The sequence below is a fragment of the Leptodactylus fuscus genome, chromosome 7, assembly GCF_031893055.1.
Source record: "Leptodactylus fuscus isolate aLepFus1 chromosome 7, aLepFus1.hap2, whole genome shotgun sequence".
NCBI classification, from domain to species: domain Eukaryota; kingdom Metazoa; phylum Chordata; class Amphibia; order Anura; family Leptodactylidae; genus Leptodactylus; species Leptodactylus fuscus.
The window spans coordinates 145,726,871-145,754,869 of record NC_134271.1 but is presented as its reverse complement, the minus strand read 5'-3'; the positions used below and the strand labels follow the sequence as shown (position 1 = coordinate 145,754,869).

The 27,999-nt window shown below is 46.2% G+C and overlaps 1 protein-coding gene across 1 annotated transcript in view; it reads left to right on the top strand.

The window, feature by feature from the left end:
• Nucleotides 1-11,059: 11,059 nt before the first annotated feature.
• The window catches only part of LOC142214623 (Fc receptor-like protein 5), a 384,847-nt gene continuing 367,907 nt past the window's right edge, over nucleotides 11,060-27,999 (top strand). The window contains exons 1-4 of the mRNA XM_075283561.1: nucleotides 11,060-11,156; nucleotides 11,269-11,526; nucleotides 20,478-20,738; nucleotides 22,043-22,327. Of these exons, the coding sequence (XP_075139662.1) occupies nucleotides 11,060-11,156; nucleotides 11,269-11,526; nucleotides 20,478-20,738; nucleotides 22,043-22,327 (901 nt within the window). The remainder of the gene's footprint in view (nucleotides 11,157-11,268; nucleotides 11,527-20,477; nucleotides 20,739-22,042; nucleotides 22,328-27,999) is intronic.

Sequence of the window (27,999 nt, the reverse complement as noted above, 5' to 3'; positions counted from 1 at the left end):
ATCGCCGTTCGAGATCCGATCTTTCCCGATCGCTCAACCCTACCAGTATATCTGCTGGAAGCTACTGCAGTGGACGGGCTGTCCCTATTACCGTTCCTTGAATAGGAGCTGCCCATTGTGTTCCCTGTCCATGGCACCAGCTTACAGTGCCTGCAGCCTGTCGGAGCAGCAGATATGTGTGAGGTCTGGGTGTCATCTGTATGAAAATCCATTTGGGGCCACAGACACCCTGTAATTACACAATATACGATGCTTGACTGTGTAAGCTGTTTATTCCTCATTCCACCTTGCAGGCTGCAGAATATTACCAGGATGGGTGACGTTGGAGAAAAGTTCAGACTTTTCACATCTGCAAAATATGGAAATGTGAATACAGCATTAGGCTGAGGCCACACATCTGTTTTCATGGAAAAGTAGCAGAGAAAAATGTGCATTTTACAGTAGGATGGAGGCTCAGCGGTTAGTAGTGTAGCCTTGTAGTGCTGGGTCCTGGGTTCAAATCCCGTCAAGAACGACATCTGCAAGGAGATTGTATTTTCTCCCCACATTAAACACAAACATTGTTACTGCACGTTATTTTTACTGCATTTATTCCTCTGTATTTTTATCTGCGTTTCTGTACCTGACATCTATAGTGCAGTTATTTGTATTGATGTATCACATTATACAGATGTAGCAGAGTTAGGTTACATTCAGATGACCAAGTGTTACGGTTCTGTGTGTATATATAAAAATAACAATGAACACAACCCGAACCGCTAAGCTGCAGAGCACTGCAGCGAGGTCCACAAGCCCAGATGGGCAGCCGTATGTCTGAATATGAACCACCAGTTAAACTGCACTGACAGTGATGTTGTGCGGCACCAATGTGAACAGGCTGCAACAGACTCTCTCCAGTTAACTTCACTGGGAGAGCGTGGCTATGTATAGCAGTTGAGTGAAGTCAAATGAAGCCTTGTAAGGAGCACCTGCTAATTACAGCAGGGGAACCAGGCCCTAGCATATGCTTCACTCTGCTGAACAAACAAGACTGGCAAGGGTTAACTTCACTCCTGGTCAGTCACACAAAAAACTCCTTAACCTGCAAGGAGCTACACAGCAGTTAGACAAGGAATAGGCTTACTGATTCCCAACGGCAAAGCCAAGGAATACTAACTTGGTCCCTACTCAGCTCCTGCAATTGACTAGAATTGATTGTTGGCTCACACTATTTAAAGGCTAGTCCCCGCCCAACATGGGCGGTGGCCTGACGTCACCGATCATGCTCAGTATGGCCAAAATGGGACTTAGCCTCTGAGCAGACCCAAAATCTCTGAGCATGCTCAGTAGGGAGAGAATGGCACTTAGCCTCTGAGCGGCTCCAAAATGTCTGAGAATGCTCAGTGGGCCGAAAGCTGGACTTACACTCCAGACATCTTACTGCACAACGCCGAGGGCGAGGTTTGGATTGGCCCGCAGGTGGCGGTATGCCCTGGGCGAGAAGCCTGCGGGACCCAATCCTATCACCAAGGTGCAAAATGACTATTTTTCATTGGTCTTGCTTCCAAGGGGTGCCGTATGCATGGATCCCCAATGCATGCGAGCGTATGGAAGGACACGGGAAAATGGACAAAAATAGAACATAACCTATATTTTAATGGTCAGTTACAGTGAACAAATGTTAGGATTGGGTCCCGCAGGTTGCTATCATAGCACACAGCACCACTTGTGGGTCAGTCTAACCATCCAGCTTTCACCTAACTGAGCATGCTCAGATGTATTGGAGCTGCTCACAAGCTAAGTGCCATTTCCCCCTACTAAGCATGAATGGTGAGGTCATCACAGACCGCCAATATTGGGCGGGGACTTCCCTTTAAATAGTGTGAGCTGCCGCCCACCAGGTGCTCACACTTCCACTAAAATTTCCTCAAAGTCCACGGAGTGAAAAACAGTAGTTTTCAGGGATAGGCTCCAGTACTCAGGCAGGTTTCAGACTAGGCCTCTGTGTGGGGTTTCTCTGCTTCAATCTGGGTGCTGTTAGGTAGGACCTGTAAACCCTGAACCGTTAGATCGACACCAGGGCTAGGAGTGGTAGACGCTGTTCCAGCTTGTAGATCTGCGGCAGGTATGGTCTCTGAGATAGCATATGTGTACTGTCTAACTTCATGTATGGCTCCTAGCTGTGTGCGGGAGCATGCAAACTCCTCTGGTAACTCCAAGTTGTGTGCAGGAGAATGTTTTAAGACTTCCGTGGTGGCCCCTAGCTGTCGCAGGGGTAAGTGTGTGTGTTTCTGGCCTGGGGTGAGTGTTAACCCTTGGCAGCCGTGTGTGTTTCACTTGTACTAGTGCACCTGGCCAGTGAGCTAAACTGGCAGGGTTTTAGTTGCACCTTGTTCACATAGAGTGTTGCACAGTACACACTGTTCACATTGAGTCCACGCTGCAGTGTCTTTGCAGTAGTTCACATTGAGTTCAGGCTGCAGTGTCATGCAGTAGTTCACATTGAGTTCAGACATACAACCGCCCACCATTGGGCCTGTGGACCTCGCTGTAGTGTTCTACAGCTAAGAGGTTCTGTAGTTTAAAAAAATATTTATATATATATATACACAGAACCGTAACAACAATCCAATTAACGGTCATGTTAACAACCCCCATTCACTTGCACTGAATTCAATACTGCCATGTGATGGGTGTTAAAAAACACACTATTAGCCACTGTCGTGTGAATTCAGTTTTAACCTGAATTTCTGCTTTCTGAGTTATATATTCTCACATAAGACAATAACAATGAAAAGTCAAAATGTTTCTTTCCAGGGACTTCATTGCATTTTGTTGTCTTCTGTGATAAGATATCTCGCTGCAGCAGTGTAACTGATTACAGAAGTTTGGGTGATCCCTGCTACATCTGTATTATGTGGTTACAGCTACACCTGCCCGTATGTGTATATATATATATATATATATATATATATATATATATATATATATATATATATATACATAGACCAACAGGTCTCCATCTAATATGGAAGAAGAGCTGTCTCTGTATTATGGTAACAGTAAATTCTGTTACTATGAACAACGGTAGTCTGAATCTAGCCTGAGTCTGCATGGACATCGTGACAATAGACCTGTCACCTACCCCAGTCTTAAGCTACATACTATTGCTGAAGACTTTCCTCCCTGTAGTAATAGGACAATAGCAGAAGTGGTTTTTATGGTAGAAAGTCTGCAGACAGTGCGGAGAATGTGTATGTAAGAGCAGACGTGATGTAATGTGCAGAGAAGTGAGATGGATTAGGATCCAGAATGGTCCCCATGTACCAGGATGTCATGTCTAAGCCAGGTATATGCAAATCTGTCTTCCATGATGTAATTAGGAAGTCAGTGCCTCAGTCATGCTAAAATCCCACATCATTGCAAACAAAGGCCTCTAGGAAGGTCAGGCATAATGTTAAAGGGAGCGCCCTCTATTGGGCTGCATGACTGAGGCTCTGTCTTCCTAATTATGTCATGAAAGACAGACTTGCATATCCTCAGGGAGTGCCCTCTATTGGACTGCATGACTGAGGCACTGACTTCCTAATTACATCATGTAGATGTGACCTAGAAATTCTAACTAAACTTGTGCTAAAATGTGCAACTTTTTACTTTTTTCACCACTTTTGAAAAGAGACACAAATCTGGTCAGAGTTAGGTCTAAGGAGGAAGATCCACCATTAGTCTGACATGTTCACTATTAGAGTAGACTCCAATGTCTAGAGCACCTACAGTCCCAGATGAGTCTAATTTATCACAATGTATACGCCTCTTACTCCAATATATTTTGGTTTAGCCCCTTCCTGACATCCGCTAAACGAGCGTACTCTATAAGCGGCCACAAGAAAATGGCCGCAGACATGGACGGAGCCGACTGCGCATGTATGAATTTTAAATCCAGAAGAAGCCGACGGAAGAAAACAGAGGACGGCGCTGGAGAGTTTTCTTGCAGCATTGGGTACCGCCCCCAGTGCTGAGAGAGAACTCATTTGCATACTGAAGAAAACCGGGATATCTACAGAACAGCGGCCCAGAGAAGACATCTAAAGGTAGGAGAAGAATAGACTTTCGTAAGGCTATGTGTACGCATTCTTACATGTTAGGGAGAAAAAATGCTATTATATATGATATATATTTCTTTTAATTTTTATTTATTTATTTATTTTTTAAGTACAAAATTCTAATCTGCCTATTTTGCCTGGATCACAATTTAAAACAAAGGAACAAAATCAATCAATAACATATTCAGCATTTCTGTGTCTGAAACTGCCAGAACTCAGAAGGCTAATGTCACATGTGGTGGAAAAACTGCATTTTGTTGCAAATTCTGTTGAGGTTTTTTGAGCCAATGCCAGAACTGGATTAAGCAGAAGGTAGAAGTATAAGAACTTCCTGTATATTTCCCATTCCTTTTGTGGTCATTCTACACCCCAAGTCTCCCATCCTATGTCCTCTATACGGCTGTGCACAGGTCTAATGTCAGCTGTGACTACTCCTCATATAAGTCCATTACTATGTACTAGTCACTAGAGATGTATTCGTTCACAATTGAATACGAGGCCGCATACGCAGTAAAAATTCGTATCCCCTCCCACCTTCGCTGGCGCGTTTTTTGCATCAATAACTGTGCAGGGCAGGTGGGACAGGAACTAGGACAACGGAGGCAGTGAAGAAAATTGAAAAAAAAAAAAACATGTGACGGCCGCCGCCCTATTCGTGTCATTTCAGTTTTGGAGTGATAGGGAGAGTGTGGTGTCAGACTGTCAGTGCGATACAGTGCTTTGGTTAGGCAGGAATTGTCAATAATAACAGCTCTTTTCAGAGCTCAATAATCGCTAGCTAGCTAGAAAATCATGCAGCATAGCAGCAGGGGACGTGGGCGAGGACGTGGACGTGCATACCCAGCTGTATATCCAGTCCACAGTCCAGATACTTGAGAGGGGCTGCCAGCAGTGTCCCTCATTAGTAGCAGCAGGGGACGTGGGCTAGGACGTGGACGTGCATACCCAGCTGGGTGTGTAGTGGGTGTGGGGACGTGGGTGTAAAGATTAGAATCAGGGTCAGGCAGTGCAAAGTGACACAGCTGGGAAAGCAACACTGTGCAACTAATGACAAAAGGGGTCGCAGGCTCTGCAGCTATAACTATGCTGTAATATCTGACATGAGGCAGACCAATGCACTTCCTAATTGAAGTGCGCCTACCACGACTCCTAACCTTCTATCCGGCGGCTACGATAAGGGAAGAGGAGGCCCTGAAAGTGCTAGGGACTGGAGTCACGGGGTCACACCTAAACAGAAAGCACAGTGTAAATGCAATGCAAAACAAAAGACTAAACAGCATGGAACCAGGGAGAAACACAAGTCCCAGCAAGACACAGAAGAGAAGGCGAGGTCAGATGAGCAAGAGGTTGAGCCAGGAGATATAATAAAAGGTACCAAATCAAAAGACAAGGGATAGTCAAAAATACAAGCCGGGTCTAAAAACCAAGAAACATATGGAAAACAAAACAGACAGGGAAACAGACTGAGCAGGGGAACCAGGAAACCCAAAGTGAATGGCTGGCAAGGATCCATGCCTGGGTGGGGTTTAAATAGCAGCAGAGAACACACCTGATGGCTAACGGCATGGAGACTGAAGGCAAGGAAAGATTAACCCTTAATGACCTAAGCACACCCAATAGAACTCCTAACACGTCTCCCAGGGAGACGGCGCGCAGCAAGGAGACCGCGGCGACTCCGTATCCTGACAGTGGGCATGGAAGTCGATACCCAGCTGGGTATCAGCTCCAGAGTCCAGGTACTGGAAAGGGGCTGCCAGCAGTACCCCTTGCCAGCACCAGGGTGCGAGGACATGGACTCCCAGCTGTATATCCACTCCACAGTCCAGGTACTGGAGAGAGGCTGCCAGCAGCAGCAGGGGACATGGGTGAGGACGTGGATAACCAGCCGGGTATCCACTCCAGAGCCCAGGCACTGGAGAGATTCAGTCAGCAAACAATTTACTCTTCCTCATCCTTCTCCTCCTCCTCCTACAACCCCAACCCCTGAATGTAGTAATAATTTCTTTTTTTTTTTATTTTTTTAATTAAAATAATTTTTTCATGCATACCCCCCACAGGGGCCTGCACATTAATGATTTAGGGCTCACCCCAAGGGCCTGAAATCTAATTTTTTAGGGGTCACCCCAAGGGCCCAAAAATAAAGCAATGCTGCTACAAGACTCTAGTCACCCCAAGGGCCAAAAACACTGTATTTTAAAGGCTCTGCTCACCCAAAGAATAATAAAGCATAATGAGAATAAATAATAAGAATAAAATAGCATAATGCTCTATGGTTTTAATTTTTAAGAGTGTTTTCATTATTTCTTAGGCTGGCCTTATATAAGGAAGTGGTTCCAGTCAGGCCATTTACCATTAGGGGAGTGGTTCTGAGTTAGGTCTATAGGGTCAAACAGTAATCCCTGCCCCCTTTTAGTGGTTTGATTGTCAATTTTCAATTCCCCTTACCTGTATACCCTGGGCCACCCCTATCTTTGAAATAATTGAATTTGTACCAGTTTATCACTACTAGCAAACTCCTTTTGTGCACCGTCACTACACGCAATATCATCTGATTGGTGAGTGTTACTTGTCATTTTCTGGAGGCTGCCGTGCCTGTGATTTTTAATTTTTTGGTACTTTGGTACCATTTGGTAGGATTTTGTAGACTACGCCCACAGGGAGTACAGTGGGGGTGTCTCTCCGCCAGGGTTTGACAGTCTGATGACCCGGCAGGGACCGTTGTCACGTGCCGCGGAGGGGGCCCACTGGTGCGCGTGGCCAGTATGGGGGCGCCATCGCGGAGGTACGGCCTCGACGCTGCAGCAGGGGCCACAGGTGCACGGTGGAGCGTTGGGCCTGGGCTGCGCTGGAGGTGACTCGCGCAGGGGATGAGGGGCCGCGGACGAAGTCGTGGGTACTGCTAGTGATATCAATACAGCTAGGTTCACATCTGTGCCGGGGTTCTGGTTCTGCTGGAGGCTCGTCTGTGAGGAGGAGGAGTCTAAGATCGGTCCACAGCAGTCTCCATTGTGGTCCGATCTCAGATGTAGCCAAGTTGAGTGCACAGCTCTACTACATCTAACATGCCGGAGTCATCTAACATGTCGGAGTCTCAGTTGGAGAGGCTGTTGAAGAAACGGATGAACATGGAGGACTTTTCTCTAAACTGCCTTGTAAACAGCAAAGATTTGGTAGATCCCATTATACTCAATGAGGTCCGTCAATGTCCGCTGGTAGCCACTGTTTTAGTAGTCCGTTTCTCTGTTCTTGACCTGAACAATGGAGACCATGGCACATGTGAATTTAGCATAACACACAAGATACATATACACAGTGGTAGATCCCCTCCTGACTCCAACCTAGCAGGTAATATTTTAGTAACCTAATGCCTATTGATCCTCACTTAGATTAGTAAGTAGTCATCCCTCTTTATTAGAGATGAGCAAACACTGTTCGGATCAGCCGATCCGAACAGCACGCTCCCATAGAAATGAATGGAAGCACCCGTGACGCTGACTTTGCCGGCGGCCGGCCGCTTAACCCCCCGCGTGCCGGACGCATCCATTCATTTCTATGGGAGCGTGCTGTGAGCGTGCTGTTCGGAACAGTGTTCGCTCATCTCTACTCTTTGTGTACACCAAGGAGAAATCTATCAGGGTATCAACATCTTCTAAGTTCATTCATATCATCTCAGAAATCTCATTAGCCTCAGGATGGGACCAATGTGGTATAAACACCTAAGAAAATTTTGCAGACTTTTTGTGAAAACTCAATACATTTCCGCTGTGGTTTTCTCGTAGCCCTATGTTGCCGCGGCTCGCTATGTGGGGCCTTAGCCTGATACTGAAAAGTTTCTATTTATTGACTCTTGATCTTTTTATATCTTCTAAATCTCTTCTTTGTGAATTTCTTAGCATTTACTTCTACTTTCACTTTTGGTCATGAAAAACCTCTAAACCACAGAAGAGGAAGCAGACGCGACTTTTCTTCGTTCCTAAAACCTGATTTTTACTAGACAGTATCACATCTCCCAACAGATCTACACAAGAAATACGACATCTAGTATTAACCAGTATTGAGGTCAATAAAAGATTTCTTCGACAAGATTATGGTAAGAAAGAAAGACATCTATGATCTATGATATGCATTGGAAAGTGCTGCAGAAGTCCATAAATCACCACAATCGGTGCATGTTCACACTGTTTATTGTGCAGCAAATTCCCAACTCAACTTGTGAAACAATACAATGTGTCATAGCTGAACGTTCTGACCTTGTGAAACAGGACCAAAACATAGGAAAGATTTTTACTTATCAGAACTAGAGATGAGCGAACAGTAAAATATTCGATATTCATTTCGAATAGCCACTCAATATTCGACTATTTGAATGAATATCGAACCCCATTATAGTCTATAGGAGAAAATGCTTAGTTTCAGGGGATCCCACCATTCGACTCAGGAGGGTCACCAAGTCCACTATGACACCCCAGGAAATGATGCCAACACCTCTGCAATGCAACTGGGACAGCAGGGGAAGCATGTCTGGGGGGATCTAACAAGCCCAAGTCACTGTATTACACCACTAATAATGCGGGAGCTGACTTTTTCCCATAGGAATGCATTGACCAGCGTTGATTGGCCGAATGTCATACAGTGTACAGCATTCAGCCAATCAACGCTGGTTCTGCCGGAGGAGGCGAAGTCTAAGATCAGTCCACAGCAGTTTCCATTGTGGTCCGATCTCAGGTGTAGCCGAGTTGAGCGCACAGCCTGCTACATCTCAGATATAGCAGAGTTGAGCACACATATTATCTGGTCCTTTTGCTGGCATACAACCATAGGCAGCCATATTTATCCAGCCATATTATCCGGTATGCTTCACTGGAATGGTGTCAGAAAATATCTTCAACATCTTCCCCTTATCCAATGCAGATTTGTGATTCACTGACAAGAACTTCAGCCCCGTTCTGAGGCACATTTTGAAAAAGTGTCGAGCCTGTCATATTTTTATTATATTTCCGGTGCACACTGTTCATAAATATGTCGTAAACGCCGTGCACAATGAATTTTGACGCAAATATAGATAGAAAAGTGTTGGACTCGGATTGATAAATGTGCCCCATTATGTATTCTCGTGTTTCAAAATGCCCGAATCTTGCAAATATTAAAATAATTATCTCCTACGGTGAAAAAAAAAAATCACAGTTTGGTAAATTGCATCAAAAAAAATTCCAAAAAGAGTAAAAAGTGATCACAGCATCATATATCCCCCAAAATGGTATAAATAAAGTGGACCCAAAGATTGAAACATGTAAACCCCATATGTAGATGCAACGTACACAAATTTACAACCAAACTTGTTCAGTCTAACTCATAAATGCAATTATTATACTTTGGAATATCTTCAAACCTCAAAGTCTAATAAGCAGAGGCCCAATGGATGTGTGGAGACATAATACGCACTGACATTCACCTTCCCTCACCTCTCCTGGGCTCCTTCTTGGTCCTCTCCAGTCATGTACCGGTCTCCTCCAGCCTCCTGGTTGATGTTACGGGACCCCTGAGGCCCAATCACAGCCCCCATGCTCCAGATGGGTGTAACACGTTCAACTGTATACAGCTATTGGGTCTGTACTGTCAAAGTGAGCATACAATTGGGCAAACTGGGATTCACGCCATCACTAAAACTCAAGGATATTACCACAGAAAGAGTATTATCTACAGACGGACAAGTGTGGGACAATGGATAAAATTAGAGATAAAATAAGAACTTCACACAATGGCGTAGTGTGAAACCAAAGTCCATTTCACTTTAATACTACCCAACCATTTACTCTTCTAGCCAAAGGCTATGACCTACAAGACACCAGGAGCACGCCGATGATGGGGAGATGATGGAACAGATTTTTCTAGTCCTGTCCTGTCTGTACTTATATTATATATTTCTAGAATATGGATAATACACAGGACTGGCCTAAGGCGCCATGCATATGACTGAGTGAGCTTCCAATATGGGGCCAAATTTGCAGTGGACCGATCCAAGTATCATCCGAGTACATCCTATTATGCATTCACATCTCTGGGGGCTTCAAATTAATTACATTTTGGACATGGATGACTATAGAGCAGAATGGATCTGAAGATATGAATGTACTCGGATGACCTTACAAGTGCATCCAGTTCCAAATTCAGCCCCATGTCGGATGCACATTCAGCTTAGGGCTGGTGTATCATCTATCCCTACTGAAAGTTGTCACATATGATGGAACACGTGCAGCTTGTGCCCTTCATATAACTTACTATCACTTGTATGGCAGTTTCATTCTATAACAACCTTAGTAGATGGCGTTATTTATGGAGCTGCTAGTTGGTCTCTGTGTGTCGGGATTATTTATGTACCAGTAGTGACATTTACTTATTGTGTTCAATTTCTACATAGACATTGTACAGTAGGTTGAGTGGTCAATGTAGGACACCATAGTATATATTACTTACACTTAGTTACTATAATCACACACCATATACATGTGGAGGCGTCACGGGAAGTATCACCAGACCTGAGAATGTATGTTATAGTTTAACTCACACCTATTTACTAACTACCTAACCATACTCCTTCCTTCCGTCAACAGGAAGACAGCGACACAAACCAGCCTCTCTCTTTAGTCCGGGCAGCCTTGTCTCCATCCATCATGTCCACAGAGATGTCCGTGAATGGCTTCGTCATGCGCCTGGTTCTAGCCAAATATTCTAAATTGTTCTGTTTTTAACAAAATCAAACAATTGGGGATTTGTCTTGTATGAACTAAAATGGCCATAGTAACAAGCATTGGGTAAATAATTATACACTGGGGTCTCGTCAGAGTATAAGTGGAGGAACAGAAGAAATGAAGAAACAAACACAAAACATTTATACTCACCTCCTCTTACCTCTTTTGGTCCTCCTTGTATAAATAATAATTTCACTTCCGGTTTCATCCAATCTTGTTGAACCTAAAATGAATCAAAGACCCAAACCACCCAAACCCAAAACTAAACAAATATTGAGAGGTCGGCCCATCTCTAGTAAGCTACTGCAATGTAGACTAACTCAGGGTAAGTATGGCTTTGAATTTTACCCCATAAAACATCTAAGAAAATATAGCTTGAAGTTCTCCCTAAAATTCTAAATGTCTACCATTCCCCTGTATTCCATGATAACTTATAGGAGCCGCCATCAAACCTGTGGTGACCTTCACTCCAGACTACAAGAAGATCGTTAGAATCGATTATATAACAATGACCTGTGATGTGGGATCTACTATAGGAGAGGGGATGGATTATATATGGTACAAAGACAGCAAGCAAGTATACAATGGAAGATCCTATACAATAATAAGTGCCGAAACATCACACAGTGGAAGTTACCAATGTCAGACCAGACCTGGAGAAATAAGTGACCCTGCTAGACTGGAGGTTAGTAATGGTGAGTAAATCTACCAGATCATATATACACAGACAAGGTAACAAGTTGTATCACACACAGACTGATAAGAGATTGTTAGGACAGTGCGGCAGCTGCGGCCAAAGCGCTGTTCCTCTCTTATAGCCTCTTGCCGATTGTCATCCTTACTTTATTGTTGACAGCCCTGCTTAACAGGGGTTAACTTCTTTACAGCCTGTGGGCATGGTTGGTCTTTTGACTGACAGTGGTGTCACTCAATGAGCACCTGGCTTAGGCAGCTGGGCTGGCTCATCGGGACCGCCCTTGCTCCATTTAAGGAAGCAATTTTGGCATCCCGCTGCCCTAGCCTCATTCCATAAACATTATTGTGGGTGCAGCTAGTGGTGTCTTAGTTTCACTAGAGAATTGCCTGTTTGACCCTGTAGTCAGTGTGTTATGTTTAGTCTTTTATGTTTGTGGAATTGGGTCTCCATTCCCAAATTTAGCACTTATTCCTTTCTCTGCCAGTGTTCCTCACTAATAGGTAGAGATGAGCGAACACTAAAATGTTCGAGGTTCGAAATTCGATTCGAACAGCCGCTCAATGTTCGTGTGTTCGAACGGGTTTCGAACCCCATTATAGTCTATGGGGAACAGATACTCGTTAAGGGGGAAACCCAAATCCGTGTCTGGAGGGTCACCAAGTCCACTATGACACCCCAGGAAATGATGCCAACACCTCTGGAATGACACTGGGACAGCAGGGGAAGCATGTCTGGGGGCATCTAACACACCAAAGACCCTCTATTACCCCAACATCACAGCCTAACAACTACACACTTTACACACTCAATACCACCTCTCTGACAGTAGGAAAACACCTTGAAACATGTGTATTTGGCACTTGCAGTGAGGAGAGCTTGTCACCAGCAGTGAATTTGGCCCTTGTAGTAAGTTGAGGTTGGCACCAACATTTGTTTTGAAAATCAGGGTGGATTGAGCCTCTAACCAGCAGAGTTTGGGCAAATTCATGGTGGAGGGAGCCTCTAAACACCCCAGTTTGGGCAAATTCATGGTGGAGGGAGCCTCTAAAAACCCCAGTTTGGACCAATTCATGGTGGAGGGAGCCTCTAACCAGCTCAGTTTGGGCAAATTCATGGTGGAGGGAGCCTCTAACCAGCCCAGTTTGGACCAATTAATGGTGGAGGGAGCCTCTAACCAGCCCAGTTTGGACCAATTAATGGTGGAGGGAGCCTCTAACCAGCCCAGTTTGGACCAATTAATGGTGGAGGGAGCCTCTAACCAGCCCAGTTTGGGCAAATTCATGGTGGAGGGAGCCTCTAAACAGCCCAGTTTGGGCAAATTCATGGTGGAGGGAGCCTCTAACCAGCCCAGTTTGGACCAATTAATGGTGGAGGGAGCCTCTAAACAGCCAAGTTTTGGGAAATTCATGGTGGAGGGAGCCTCTAACCAGCCCAGTTTGGACCAATTCATGGTGGAGGGAGCCTCTAACCAGCCCAGTTTGGACCAATTAATGGTGGAGGGAGCCTCTAACCAGCCCAGTTTGGACCAATTAATGGTGGAGGGAGCCTCTAACCAGCCCAGTTTGGACCAATTCATGGTGGAGGGAGCCTCTAAAAAACCCAGTTTGGACCAATTCATGGTGGAGGGAGCCTCTAAACAGCCCAGTTTGGGCAAATTCATGGTGGAGGGAGCCTCTAAACAGCCCAGTTTGGGCAAATTCATGGTGGAGGGAGCCTCTAACCAGCCCAGTTTGGACCAATTAATGGTGGAGGGAGCCTCTAAACAGCCAAGTTTTGGGAAATTCATGGTGGAGGGAGCCTCTAACCAGCCCAGTTTGGACCAATTCATGGTGGAGGGAGCCTCTAAACAGCCCAGTTTGGGCAAATTCATGGTGGAGGGAGCCTCTAAAAAACCCAGTTTGGACCAATTCATGGTGGAGGGAGCCTCTAACCAGCCCAGTTTGGACCAATTAATGGTGGAGGGAGCCTCTAACCAGCCAAGTTTTGGGAAATTCATGGTGGAGGGAGCCTCTAACCAGCCCAGTTTGGACCAATTAATGGTGGAGGGAGCCTCTAAACAGCCCAGTTTGGACCAATTCATGGTGGAGGGAGCCTCTAAACAGCCCAGTTTGGGCAAATTCATGGTGGAGGGAGCCTCTAAAAAACCCAGTTTGGACCAATTCATGGTGGAGGGAGCCTCTAACCAGCCCAGTTTGGGCAAATTCATGGTGGAGGGAGCCTCTAAACAGCCCAGTTTGGGCAAATTCATGGTGGAGGGAGCCTCTAACCAGCCCAGTTTGGACCAATTAATGGTGGAGGGAGCCTCTAAACAGCCAAGTTTTGGGAAATTCATGGTGGAGGGAGCCTCTAACCAGCCCAGTTTGGACCAATTCATGGTGGAGGGAGCCTCTAACCAGCCCAGTTTGGACCAATTAATGGTGGAGGGAGCCTCTAACCAGCCCAGTTTGGACCAATTAATGGTGGAGGGAGCCTCTAACCAGCCCAGTTTGGACCAATTCATGGTGGAGGGAGCCTCTAAAAAACCCAGTTTGGACCAATTCATGGTGGAGGGAGCCTCTAAACAGCCCAGTTTGGGCAAATTCATGGTGGAGGGAGCCTCTAAACAGCCCAGTTTGGGCAAATTCATGGTGGAGGGAGCCTCTAACCAGCCCAGTTTGGACCAATTAATGGTGGAGGGAGCCTCTAAACAGCCAAGTTTTGGGAAATTCATGGTGGAGGGAGCCTCTAACCAGCCCAGTTTGGACCAATTCATGGTGGAGGGAGCCTCTAAACAGCCCAGTTTGGGCAAATTCATGGTGGAGGGAGCCTCTAAAAAACCCAGTTTGGACCAATTCATGGTGGAGGGAGCCTCTAACCAGCCCAGTTTGGACCAATTAATGGTGGAGGGAGCCTCTAACCAGCCAAGTTTTGGGAAATTCATGGTGGAGGGAGCCTCTAACCAGCCCAGTTTGGACCAATTAATGGTGGAGGGAGCCTCTAAACAGCCCAGTTTGGACCAATTCATGGTGGAGGGAGCCTCTAAACAGCCCAGTTTGGGCAAATTCATGGTGGAGGGAGCCTCTAAAAAACCCAGTTTGGACCAATTCATGGTGGAGGGAGCCTCTAACCAGCCCAGTTTGGGCAAATTCATGGTGGAGGGAGCCTCTAAACAGCCCAGTTTGGGCAAATTCATGGTGGAGGGAGCCTCTAAACAGCCCAGTTTGGGCAAATTCATGGTGGAGGGAGCCTCTAACCAGCCCAGTTTGGACCAATTAATGGTGGAGGGAGCCGCTAAACAGCCCAGTTTGGGCAAATTCATGGTGGAGGGAGCCTCTAAACAGCCCAGTTTGGACCAATTCATGGTGGAGGGAGCCTCTAAAAAACCCAGTTTGGACCAATTCATGGTGGAGGGAGCCTCTAAACAGCCCAGTTTGGGCAAATTCATGGTGGAGGGAGCCTCTAACCAGCAGAGTTGTGGGAAAGCAGGGTGGAGGGAGCCTCTAACCAGCAGAGTTGGTGGAAATCAGGGTGGAGGGAGCCTCTAACCAGCAGAGTTGGGGGAAATCATGTTGGAGGGAGCCTAGTATTAGCAGAATTGTGCAACGCTTATGGTGGATGAGTATGAGGATGCGGAGGAATTGGAGAGGTTGAGTACAGACATGGAGTTTCATGTTGGGGTGCTTTACACAGGTGGGCACAAAAATGAAGGCTCTATCCAGTGGTGGTTCATTTTTATCAAAGTGAGCCGGTCGGCACTCTCAGCTGACAGACGGGTGCGCTTGTCAGTGATGATGCCACCGGCTGCACTGAACACCCTCTCAGATAGGACGCTGGCGGCAGGACAGGACAGCACCTCCAAGGCATATAGGGCAAGTTCAAGCCACAGGTCCAACTTCAACACCCAATACGTGTAGGGCGCAGAGGGGTCGGAGAGGACAGGGCTGTGGTCGGAAAGGTATTCCCGCAACATGCGCCTATACTTCTCACGCCTGGTGACACTAGGACCCTCCGTGGCGGCACTTTGGCGAGGGGGTGCCATCAAGGTGTCCCAGACCTTAGACAGTGTGCCCCTCGTTTGTGTGGACCGGTGAGAACTTGGTTGCCTACTGGAGGAACTGCCCTCCCTGCCGCCAACGTCACATGCTGGAAACATCTCCATCATATTCTGCACCAATTGCCTGTGGCAAGCATTGATGCGATTGGCCCTCCCCTCTACCGGAATAAAAGACGAGATGTTGTTTTTATACCGGGGGTCAAGGATAGCAAAGATCCAGTACTGGTTGTCCTCCATGATTTTGACAATACGCTTGTCGGTTGTAAAGCACCCCAACATGAACTCAGCCATGTCTGCCACAGTGTTAGTTGGCATGACTCCTCTGGCCCCACCGGAAAGTTCAATCTCCATTTCCTCCTCATCCTCCATGTCTACCCATCCGCGCTGCAACAATGGGACGATTCGAAGTTGCCCGGAAGCCTCCTGTATCACCATCACATCATCGGACAACTCTTCTTCCTCCTCCTCCTCCTCCTCCTCCTCCATTAAACGCAGTGAAGCGGACAGATGTGTGGACCTACTCTCCAGCTGTGACGGATCGGATGCTATCCCTAACTCCTCTGTGTGATCTGAGTTATCCCTGATGTCAATCAGGGATTCTCTCAGAACACACAAGAGCGGGATTGTAAGGCTCACCATCGCATCCTCAGAGCTCACCCTCCTTGTGGACTCCTCAAAGACCCGTAGGATGTCACAAAGGTCTCTCATCCATGGCCACTCATGGATGTGAAACTGAGGCAGCTGACTTTGTGGCACCCTAGGGTTTTGTAGCTGGTATTCCATCAAAGGTCTCTGCTGCTCAACCACTCTATTCAACATCTGAAACGTTGAGTTCCAGCGTGTGGGGACGTCGCACAAAAGCCGGTGTTGTGGCACATGCAGGCGTTGCTGGAGAGATTTTAAGCTAGCAGCGGCTACTGTCGACTTGCGAAAGTGGGCGCACATGCGCCGCACTTTCACCAGTAGCTCTGGAACATTGGGGTAGCTCTTTAGGAAACGTTGCACCACTAGGTTGAAGACGTGGGCCAGGCATGGAACATGTTGGAGTCCGGCAAGCTCCAGAGCTGCTACCAGGTTCCGGCCGTTATCACAAACGACCATGCCTGGGCCCAGGTGCAGCGGCTCAAACCATATTGCCGTCTCATCGAGGAGGGCATCCCTCACCTCGGAGGCAGTGTGCTGTCTGTCCCCCAAGCTGATCAGCTTCAGCACAGCCTGCTGACGTCTACCAACGCCAGTGCTGCAACGTTTCCAACTCGTAGCTGGGGTCAATCTAACAGCGGAGGAGGAGGCGGTGGCGGAGGAGGAGGCGGTGGCGGAGGAGGAGGCGGTAGAGGAGGAGGAGGAGGGGGGTGTTCTTCTCGTGTCCCTGCCAGGAATGTTAGGCGGGGAGACGAGGTACACCGGGCCAGTTTGGGAAGCAGTCCCAGCCTCAACTACATTCACCCAGTGTGCCGTCAGTGAAATGTAGCGTCCCTGTCCGCATGCACTTGTCCACGCGTCGGTGGTCAAGTGGACCTTTGTGCAAAGCGCGGAACTAAGGGCCCGCCTGATGTTGAGTGACACGTGCTGGTGCAGGCGGGGACGGCACACCGGGAGAAGTAGTGACGGCTAGGGACGGCATAGCGAGGTGCCGCAGTTGCCATCAGGTCCAGGAAGGCGGGAGTTTCAACAAGCCGGAACGCCAACATCTCCTGGGCCAGCAGTTTAGCGATGTTGGCGTTCAAGGCTTGCGCGTGTGGGTGGTTAGCAGTGTATTTCTGCCGCCGCTCCAATGTCTGAGAGATGGTGGGTTGTTGTAAAGAAACGCCTGATGGTGCCTTTGATGGTGCAGGAGAAGGAGATAAGACAGGACCAGGGGAGGATGAGGTAGAAGTCAACAAAGTGGCGGAGGCAGATGAAGTGGTGTCCTGGCTCGTCCTCTGGAGTGCATCGCCAGCACAGTCAGCAGTGGCAGTGGCAGAGGCAGAGGCAGTGGCAGAGGCAGTGGCAGTGGCGTGAACGGCAGGCGGCCTTTGTCCTGCCGTTGCTGCCTGCCACTGATTCCAGTGCTTGGATTCCAAATGACGGCGCATTGAAGTGGTGGACAGGTTGCTCTTCTCAGAGCCCCTAATCAATTTCGAGAGGCAAATTGTGCAGACAACACTATATCTGTCCTCGGCGCATTCCTTGAAAAAACTCCACACCTTCGAGAAACGTGCCCTCGAGGTGGGAGTTTTTCGGGGCTGGGTACGAACTGGAACATCTTGGGAGATTCCGGGTGTGGCCTGGCTTCGCCTAAGCTGCTGACCTCTGCCTCTGCCTCTAGCTACCCTTTTTGGTGCTGCACTTGCCTCAACATCCACACTACTTTCCCCGCTTGACATCCCCCCTGTCCAGGTCGGGTCAGTGTCCTCATCATCCACCACTTCCTCTTCCAACTCCTGTCTCATCTCCTCCTCCCGCACAATGCGCCGGTCAACTGGATGCCCTGACGGCAACTGCGTCACATCATCGTCGATGAGGGTGGGTTGCTGGTCATCCACCACCAAATCGAACGGAGATGGAGGAGACTCTAGTGTTTGAGCATCTGGACACAGATGCTCCTCTGTTAGGTTCGTGGAATCGTGACGTGGAGAGGCAGGTTGAGGGACAATGAAAGGAGCGGAGAACAGCTCTGGGGAGCAGGGACAGTTTGGGTTATTGTTCTGTAAAGCTTCGGAATTTTGGGAGGAAGGAAGACAAGACTGTTGGGTAATAGGAGGAGAGGAGGCAGAGTCTGACTGGCTGCTGGACAATGTGCTGTAAGCGTTCTCTGACAGCCATTGCAAGACCTGTTCCTGGTTCTCGGGCCTACTAAGGTTTGTACCCTGCAGTTTAGTTAATGTGGCAAGCAACCCTGGCACTGTGGAGTGGCGCAATGCTTGCTGCCCCACAGGAGTAGGCACGGGACGCCCTGTGGCTTCACTGCTACCTTGCTCCCCAGAACCATTCCCCCGACCTCGCCCACGGCCTCGTCCACGTCCCTTTCCGGGAGCCTTGCGCATTTTGAATTCCTAGTTAGAAATTGGCACTGTATACCAGTAGTAAAAATTGTGGGTGCACGTAACCCCAATATATTCTTTGAATTCCCAGTCAGACACTGGCACTATATGGCAGTAGCAAGAAATGAGGGTATTTGTATTCCCAATATACTCTTTGAATTCCCAGTCAGACAATGGCACTGTATACCAGTAGTAAAAATTGTGGGTGCACGTAACCCCAATATATTCTTTGAATTACCAGTCAGAAACTGGCACTATATGGCAGTAGCAAGAAATGAGGGTATTTATAACCCCAATATATTCTTTGAATTCCCAGTCAGACAATGGCACTGTATACCAGTAGTAAAAATTGTGGGTGCACGTAACCACAATATATTCTTTGAATTACCAGTCAGAAACTGGCACTATATGGCAGTAGCAAGAAATGAGGGTATTTGTATTCCCAATATACTCTTTGAATTCCCAGTCAGACAATGGCACTGTATACCAGTAGTAAAAATTGTGGGTGCACGTAACCCCAATATATTCTTTGAATTACCAGTCAGAAACTGGCACTATATGGCAGTAGCAAGAAATGAGGGTATTTATAACCCCAATATATTCTTTGAATTCCCAGTCAGACAATGGCACTGTATACCAGTAGTAAAAATTGTGGGTGCACGTAACCCCAATATATTCTTTGAATTCCCAGTCAGACACTGGCACTATATGGCAGTAGCAAGAAATGAGGGTATTTGTATTCCCAATATATTCTTTGAATTCCCAGTCAGACAATGGCACTGTATACCAGTAGTAAAAATTGTGGGTGCACGTAACCCCAATATATTCTTTGAATTCCCAGTCAGACACTGGCACTATATGGCAGTAGCAAGAAATGAGGGTATTTGTATTCCCAATATATTCTTTGAATTCCCAGTCAGACAATGGCACTGTATACCAGTAGTAAAAATAGTGGGTGTATATAGTCCCAATTCTATTGCTAGGGGACTTGCAGGGTATTTCTGGGGTGAAGGTGGGGGGGCACACCGTTGGAACGGGTATCGGGGTATATATCGGGTATACGGGAATACACTGACAGTGTATTCCATTCAGGATCCTGGGAAAGCTGGGTTGCGGCGATTGAGCCCGTCAGTGCCACGTTACACTGACAAGCTTCTCCCTGGAATTTAGCTCTTATAAGAGCTGTTGGTTGTCTTCTCCTTCCTATCTAGCCTGTCCCTGCCTACCCAGAATCTAAGCCCTAGCTAGCTGGACGGAAACCTCCGTCCTCGGTGAATTGCAAGCTCAGAATGACGCGAACCTGGGCGGCGCTGTTCTTTTAAATTAGAGGTCACATGTTTTCGGCAGCCAATGGGTTTTGCCTACTTTTTTCAACGTCACCGGTGTCGTAGTTCCTGTCCCACCTACCCTGCGCTGTTATTGGAGCAAAAAAGGCGCCAGGGAAGGTGGGAGGGGAATCGAGTAATGGCGCACTTTACCACGCGGTGTTCGATTCGATTCGAACATGCCGAACAGCCTAATATCCGATCGAACATGAGTTCGATAGAACACTGTTCGCTCATCTCTACTAATAGGCATTAGCAGATAGCTGCTGAAGGGTGTTGCTCAGTGAAGCATTTGAGGGTGCACAGTCTGAGACTAGTACAGATGTGTTAGCTAGACTTTGGTTCCTGCAGAGGCCGCCTCTGTAAAGTCTGTAGAGAAACACCCAGATGGTTGTGTAGCCCGGCAGTGACGCTAACTGTCGGGTCCAGCTCACACCAAGGTAGCTCTGCAGATCAGAGTCCAGTTGGGCTCCGCAGGTTATTGTATTTTTTTTTTTTTTTTAGTTAACCTGCTGATCATAACAGAGCTCATATATGTCTCCTCATCTTATATCATTGTATATTACAGATCGGCTCATCCTGCAGACCCCTCTATATGTCTATGAAGGAGATGACATATATATAAGATGTCACCACTCTCGTGGATACCGAGGAGGACGGACAAAATTTTACAAAGATAACAGAGTCCTTAGAGACTGGTCAGATAATGCAGAATATTATATTGGAAATGTAGACAAGACGAAGGCCGGGACATACAAATGTAGAAAAGACGTAAAATATTATGAATTTTATTACCAATATGAAGATGCGGTTTCTGTATCTGTAGAAGGTAAATCCAAGATCATTTCTATAGAAATTATACATTAGTATTCTTACATTGTGATTAGAGCATTGTTTCCTCTGAAGAGTCATCTACAAATATTGATGGACAAGTTTTCATATAGCTGTGATAAAATTGTGGAAGACAATTATACAAATTGCAGTATATTGGGCAATTACAAAATATAAAGTGAGGGGAATTAACTATTTACCATGAGAATAGTTGTAGTATATCTTTGGTGTATGTTCCTTTTTGAGTCAAAGATTTGCCACTTTCTGCACCCCACTGCAACTTTTTACAAAAAAACATGTAAACCAAGGTGGACCAGGACAGCGACACTTCGATCTGTCAAATTTACTATAAGTCACAACAGAAAACTGATACGAGTTATATCATAAATCTACACTAGATTCTTTCACACAGGGTCCTCCACCGCTGAGCGTCAATTATTTAGGCCAAGTTCAAATCTGTGCCAGAGTCTCACATGGAGGTCATTTTTTCTTGCCAATTTCAGTTTTAAACATTCTGAAAAACAATGCCAATCTTAGTCCATAAGAAATATTTTTTCTAGATGTATTTGTGTTCTCTTTGTTCCCAGTCTTCTAATAAATCTCCCCAGTAATATATTGTTATTAGAGATGAGCGAACACTAAAATGTCCGAGGTTCGAAATCCGATTCAAACAGCCGCACACTGTTCGACTGTTCGAACGGATTTCGAACCCCATTATGGTCTATGGGGGGAAATGCAGGGGTAGGCAAAATTCGATAAAATCGTAATTACCAAGTCCACGAGTGACAGTCTGGATTCTCCTTGAAGACAGGGCGGGTTCGATGCAGAACTAGCGTTGATGGGCAGAATGTTATACATTCTGCCCATCAACGCTGGTTCTTCTCTTACCTTTCCGAAGTCTTCTCCGCACTGCGTCCCCGCGTCTTCTTCCGGGTGGAATTCACTTTGCCTAGGCATCTGGCTGACGCAGAGCTGACTGCACATGCACGGACATGCACGCGCATGCGCAGTCGGCTCTGCCTAGGCCGGATGCCTAGGCAAAGTGAATTCCACCCGGAAGAAGACGCGGGGACGCAGTGCGGAGAAGACTTCGGAAAGGTAAGAGAAGAACCAGCGTTGATTGGCAGAATGTATAACATTCTGCCCATCAACGCTAGTTCTGCATCGAACCTTAAACTTCGAACAGCTAGTAGTGTTTGATCGTGTACGAAGATTTCGAATACCGTAGTATTCGATCGAACACCTACTCGATCGAACACTACTCGCTCATCTCCAATTGTTACCTTTTTGCTCCTTTTCTAGATCTGTTCACGACTCCAACAATATCAGTGACCCCACAACCAGTTATTACTACAGATAAGATGGCCCTGACATGTCAGACAAGTCTCCCTCCTCCTCCCAGACACAATACACAACTGCGGATTGCTTTCTACAGAGAAGGAGGGATTGTTCAGGGATTTGGTGTCAGTGATACCTATGAAGTCTACAATGTCCAGCTGGAGGATTCTGGGAAATATTCATGTGAGGTGGAAACTACAGATGGCAGAGTAAGGAAGAGAAGTGCAGAGACAATAATCCAGATAGAAGGTGAGTATGACACATGAGGAATACAGCCTCCTATCACTTACTACAGAGCTGATCTGGTCCTCTAGGACAAGGGGCGTATCTACTGGGGTAGCAACAGTAGCGGGACATTAGGGGGACCTGCGGCATCCTTTGTGTATGAGAAAGTGAAATCTCTGTATGGTATATACATGTTTCATACTATTTCTCCAATGTGTAAATGTAACCTTCAACCCCTTAGCGCTATATAACTGATATAGTCCACATGAACAAGAGTCATTTAACTCTGTAACACAACATGTAGTATTATAAACTATTAAAGGGGCTCTATCACTGGATTTTCGCTAGTTTAGATAAACATATGCCTGAATAGCCTTTAAGTAGGCTATTCAGGTCCTGAGGAGGTGAATCGAAAGCAGGAGGAGGGACTTACATAGAAGAACCAAGAGAGGCGGGCGGGAACAGAGTATGAGGGGTGCACGGGAACACCAACGGTGCACGGTTGGGCTCCTTTACATATACGTTTAAAGGATAATTCATTAAAATGGGGGGGTCATTTAACAAATGATTAAGCAGAAATGTAAACAATGGAGCCACACACTGTAATAAATGATAGGTGGTGCGTACCCCAAACGTGCACACACACACATTAACAAACGATTAGCAGGACCCGAATAGTCTTTTTAAAGGCTATTTACAGGCATATGTTTATCTAAAATAGTGAAAATCCAGTGATAGAGCCCCTTTAAAGTATTAGAATTTTATTTTATTTTTTTTAAAGAACTTTTTTTTTTTTTTTTCAGACAATATCGGGTATACCTGGCAGAATATAATCCGTCTGACATTATCTGGATGTGTATTAGTAGTTGCTGCTCTATTTGTCTTCTATCATATAAAATGGATGAAGTTTAAGGAGTCAGCAGACCGCCCTACAGCATAATGAAGGATGGAGCAACAAGACTGAAGAGCATCCGCCATCCATAGATAAGGATATACTGCCAAATATATACCTGCAGTCCTGTCTACCACCCGTCATACTCACATACATTGTCCTGATGGTTATTGAACTCTCACATTAGAATACACACACTTATAAGGAGGACTGACTGACATTGTATCAGCTGATTTTCTGATAATATTGTAAAGAAACCTGTAATGTCCATACACTGGACTCCTGACTACTTACAGTATTTGTGGATTAACTTGGTGGTTTCTACAGTCAAAATGGTTGAGAATAAACTAGAAAGGGTCAGGATCAAACAAGACTGTGATATATACAGGGCCCCACATGCCCAGCCATTCCTAGTTCGGATTACCAAACGCAGATGAGAACCAGGTCTAAGACTTCTATAAAAATGTAACATAACCTGGATACAATGGACAGGTACCTGAAGATGCAATAAAGCTTGTAACTAGAGTTGAGACGATCTTGACTTTTCAGGATCGATTTTAAAATCCGATTTCCGATCATTTTTCATTCGAACCCAATCTCGATCCCAATTCTGATCCCATGGGATTTTTTTTTATTAATCAGAGATCGGATTTTAAAAGCAATCCTATTCACTATACAGCATGGAATATAACAATTGTTAGAATCCAGGCTGTGTAGTGAATCACTAAGTAGCCAGAGGATTTTTTTTTAATCCTCTGGCAACTTCGTCCCCCCTGGTGTCCACTTACCTCTAGAGATGGCTGCTCCTCTGCTCCGCTGCTCTTCGCCTCGCTGCCGCTCCAGCTGCAGTCTTCTTCTCCCTTTGCTGTCCCCTCCCTGCCAGGTTAGGAGAGTGTGGGCGGGTACTGGGAGGGGAGATGTGACTTCTCCCCGCCCTGTACCCGCCCACACTCTCCTAACCCACCCACACTCTCCTAACCTAGCAGGGAGGGGGCAGCGAGGTGAACAGCAGCGGAGCAGCCATCTCTGGAGGTAAGTAGCTACGAGACATGTTAGTTTAGTCTTCCATTAGAATGAATGGAGTCAGCCGGCGCGCAGGGGGTTAAGGCTGTGTGTCGGCTGCTTCCATTTATTCCTATGGAACCGCAGCGGAGCCTTCACACTGAGTATACACTATATACTCAGTGTAAAGGCATTGTGGGAAATACTACCGATCCCGATCCCACCTAAAAAGATCGTATTGGAATTCCGATCACAATCGTGAAATTTTCTCGATCACTGATTGGAATCCGATTTTTTTCGCTCAACCCTACTTGTAACTTGTCCAAATTCCCACGTTGATCTTCACAAACATGCTGAGGAAGAGATCGGTTTCCTTTTATTAAATCTCTTTTCTTTTAAAACTGTACTTAGTGTATACTAAATGCTTAGCTTTATTACCTTGTGTATGTCAGTGTGTTAGAGAGTCACTATGTTGTGTTAGATGGTATTGCAGTGAGTGGTCCCGGTATGGTCGTGTCTCATCTAGTATAAGTGGTGGGTGGCGGTGGCCTCTTCTGTGGATGTGTGGATGGTGGGTCTTCACTACTGTATAATCTAGTACAATAGGTAACTGGGAGCGGCTCTCCATTATAAAGCCACATCCAAGGTCACATGTCCTTGTTTGGCTGAGGGTTCTTCAGATCCCTGATACTCTGTAACTGAGGTTACCCCAAGAACTATTGTCACTAGTCATTCAAAAGGCAGAGACATTGTTTTATGGAAATCTAGAGAGGTGGAAAATTTGCTATTTGATGGTGTGAAGATAATGTTATATCCGGCTTACTCTACAGGAACTCAAATTAATTCACATGAGAACAAGAGAAGGTTGAGGTCTGCAGGGTCCATTACACATTACACATTGATGTTTCCTGGAAAGCTACAAGTGAGGGGAAGAAAGAGTCACATTTTCTATTAACCTTAAAGATGCCGCAGATTGGCTGGATTGGGAAGGTCACTGAGTTACAGGACACTATGAAGATATAAATCCTGATAGAAATGTAGTGTAATATTGTGTAATGTTTGTTAGGAGTGTAGGGGGCGGTATGTAGGAAGGGGAGTGTCAGGATTGTGCAGTAACTGCACCCATGATATGGGTGTCACTGTCTGTTCCTCTGCACAGCCCAGGGTTGCAAGGGTTAATCTGCCTTGCAACAGCTGGGCGTGGTCGACTGTTTGACCGGCATAGGTGTCGACCAATGGACGCTCGGATTGGGCAGCTGGGCTATTTGCTGGTGACCGTCCCTTGCCTATATAAAGGGGCTGGTCTGGACGCCCGGCGCTCTAAGATCAAATCCCAAACCAAATCTGATAACCTGAATTGATGTGTGTGTGGTGTTTGGGTTCCAGCCTGTAAAATATTTAGTGGCCCTAGTTAGTAAATTCCCCAGAGACAGCAATGTGTTAGGATGGGTTCTCGCAGGTTTGCCTTCAGGCGCACAGCGCCACCTGCGGGCCAACCCAACTCTCGCCCTCGACGTCGAACGGTGAGACGACTGGAGTATAAGTCCAGATCTTGCCCTACTGAGCATGCTCAGGCATTTCAAAGTCACTCAGAAACTAAGTCCCATCGTGGCCCTACTGAGCATGACCGAAGAGATCATGGCCACCGCCCCTGATGGGCGGGGACTTTCCTTTATAAGGTGTGAGGCGGCGCCCGCCCGGTGCTCACACTTTATCCAAAAAACACTAGAGACAGGAGGGTATGACAGTATCTCCAGGCTGCTTCCAGTAGCTAGGCAGGTAGCTAGGTTAGGCCGCTGTGTGGGGTTACCTTAGCTGCCATCTGCAGTGGACTCTGTACCAGCCGGTGGACTGGCAGCAGGCTTGGTCTCTTTAGCTAGGCTATCTGTCACTGTCTGTGTGTGTTGCAGCTCCAAGCTGTGCGGAGCCATTGGTGTTGCTGATAGGGGTGACGTTAACCCCTGGCAGTCTTGTTGCAGCTGGTCTACCTGAAGCTGCACAGAACTAGTTACCCAGTGCAGTGAACTGGTGTAAAACTTGATTGCAGCCTGTGAAACACTGAAGCTGCAAAAAAACCTATTTACCCAGTGACGTTAACTGGAGTAAATCTCCATTGTGTAACACGGTTGCCCAGTGAAGTTAACTGGTACAACCTTGCCGCAGCCCGTTCACACTGCTGCAGCCCTGACGCATTCATCCAGTGAAGTGAACTGGTGAATTTCCATTACTCCCTGTTCAGACACACTGCTGCCTGGTACTGGCACACGGCCGCCCATCTGGGTCTGTGGACCTCCCTGCAGTGCCCTGCAGTCCAGCGGTTCTGAAGTAGTAAAGAAAAATATTATTTTTTATATAAACACACAGAACCGTAACACAATGCCATTGGTAGTTGGGCAGCATGCTGCCTTGTGTGTGCCAGTTGTGTGAAAGCTCATTAGGCCTTTGCTGTGTCAGTCAGTATTCACACTGACAGGTTGCTGGCTGTAGTTACTTTGGGGGGTTGGGTGGAACTAGAAGCACACCGGGTTTGTTGGTCTCTGGCTAGTCCAGGAGTGCTGACTAGCCAGTGTTTATTTGTAGCGGCTGCTCTGACTGCACAGGGCTGTGACTGGTAACAGAGTACACCTGCTGATTTAATTTAGCTGGCAGTGACTTCAACTGTCAGACAGTATTCACACTTAGGTGTTAGCAGTCAGTAACCCAGAGGGCTCCGTAGGGTTTAGTTTTTTTTTTTTTTTTAATAAACCCTGCTGACCATAACAGGGAGACACATTGCTAGGTCAGAGATCAGGTGGATATTCTGAAACATCAGGTGATTGTTAGGGCAGATTTATTGTAAGAAGTCCAGAACATTAGGTGCGACCCCTATAGGGCTTATGGATAGTCTATGATAGATCTGTAAGTGTAATGTATAGGTAATTCACTGCAGGTATATCCTAATAATCTGTTACTGAAAGCATAGTCACATCTTTATAGACATCATTTATCCTTCACAGTAAGAGATACTCGCCCAGTAATCCCTGTAGTCAGTATCAGTTATGTATCAATACTGTAGTAATATAATTATTATTATAATTATTTATATAGCACCAACATATAGCGTAGAGCATTAAAAATAGATAAGTAACAAGTAAGTAAAACGAAATAGAACCAGAACACATGAAGAATGATAGAAGAGGTCCCTGCCCCTAAGAGCTTACAATCTACATGGAATAGAGGAGGGACACAATATACAAGGTGCAGGACTCACAGTGTAGACATATAATATAGAATCGGTCAGTAGTTCCTTCTTCTATATTGTGAGATTTACACATCTCTTACATAAATAAAAATGAGTTTCTGTCTGTCTGTTCTTCATGTGCGACCAAACGACTGGCCCGATCCTCACCAAATTTGGCACACAGACGCATCAGGTGTCCAGGAAGGTTTTAGACTGGGTCTCAGCTCTCGAGGATTGATGAGGGAATATAGAAGAACCTAAAACCTATAATTGGACGTATAAAAATTGGTTCCAATAAAATTTGTAGTTTTTATATGTGAAATTATAGGTTTTACTCTCCTATATTCCCTGATCAATCAATTAGCACGTAAAAAACATTTTTGTTGTTTTGGTTTTCTGAATTCAGCTCTCTAGGATTTACCGTTCTGGAGATACAGTATTCCCAAAATAATGACCTTCATTAACCAATACAAGCCTGCAAGTTTTTTGCTGATATTCCAATTGCCATACAAATGGTCACATGTTCCTTATAAGTCAATAGAACCTCGCAGGTGCTTAGTCTCCACATTCACACTGCTTTAC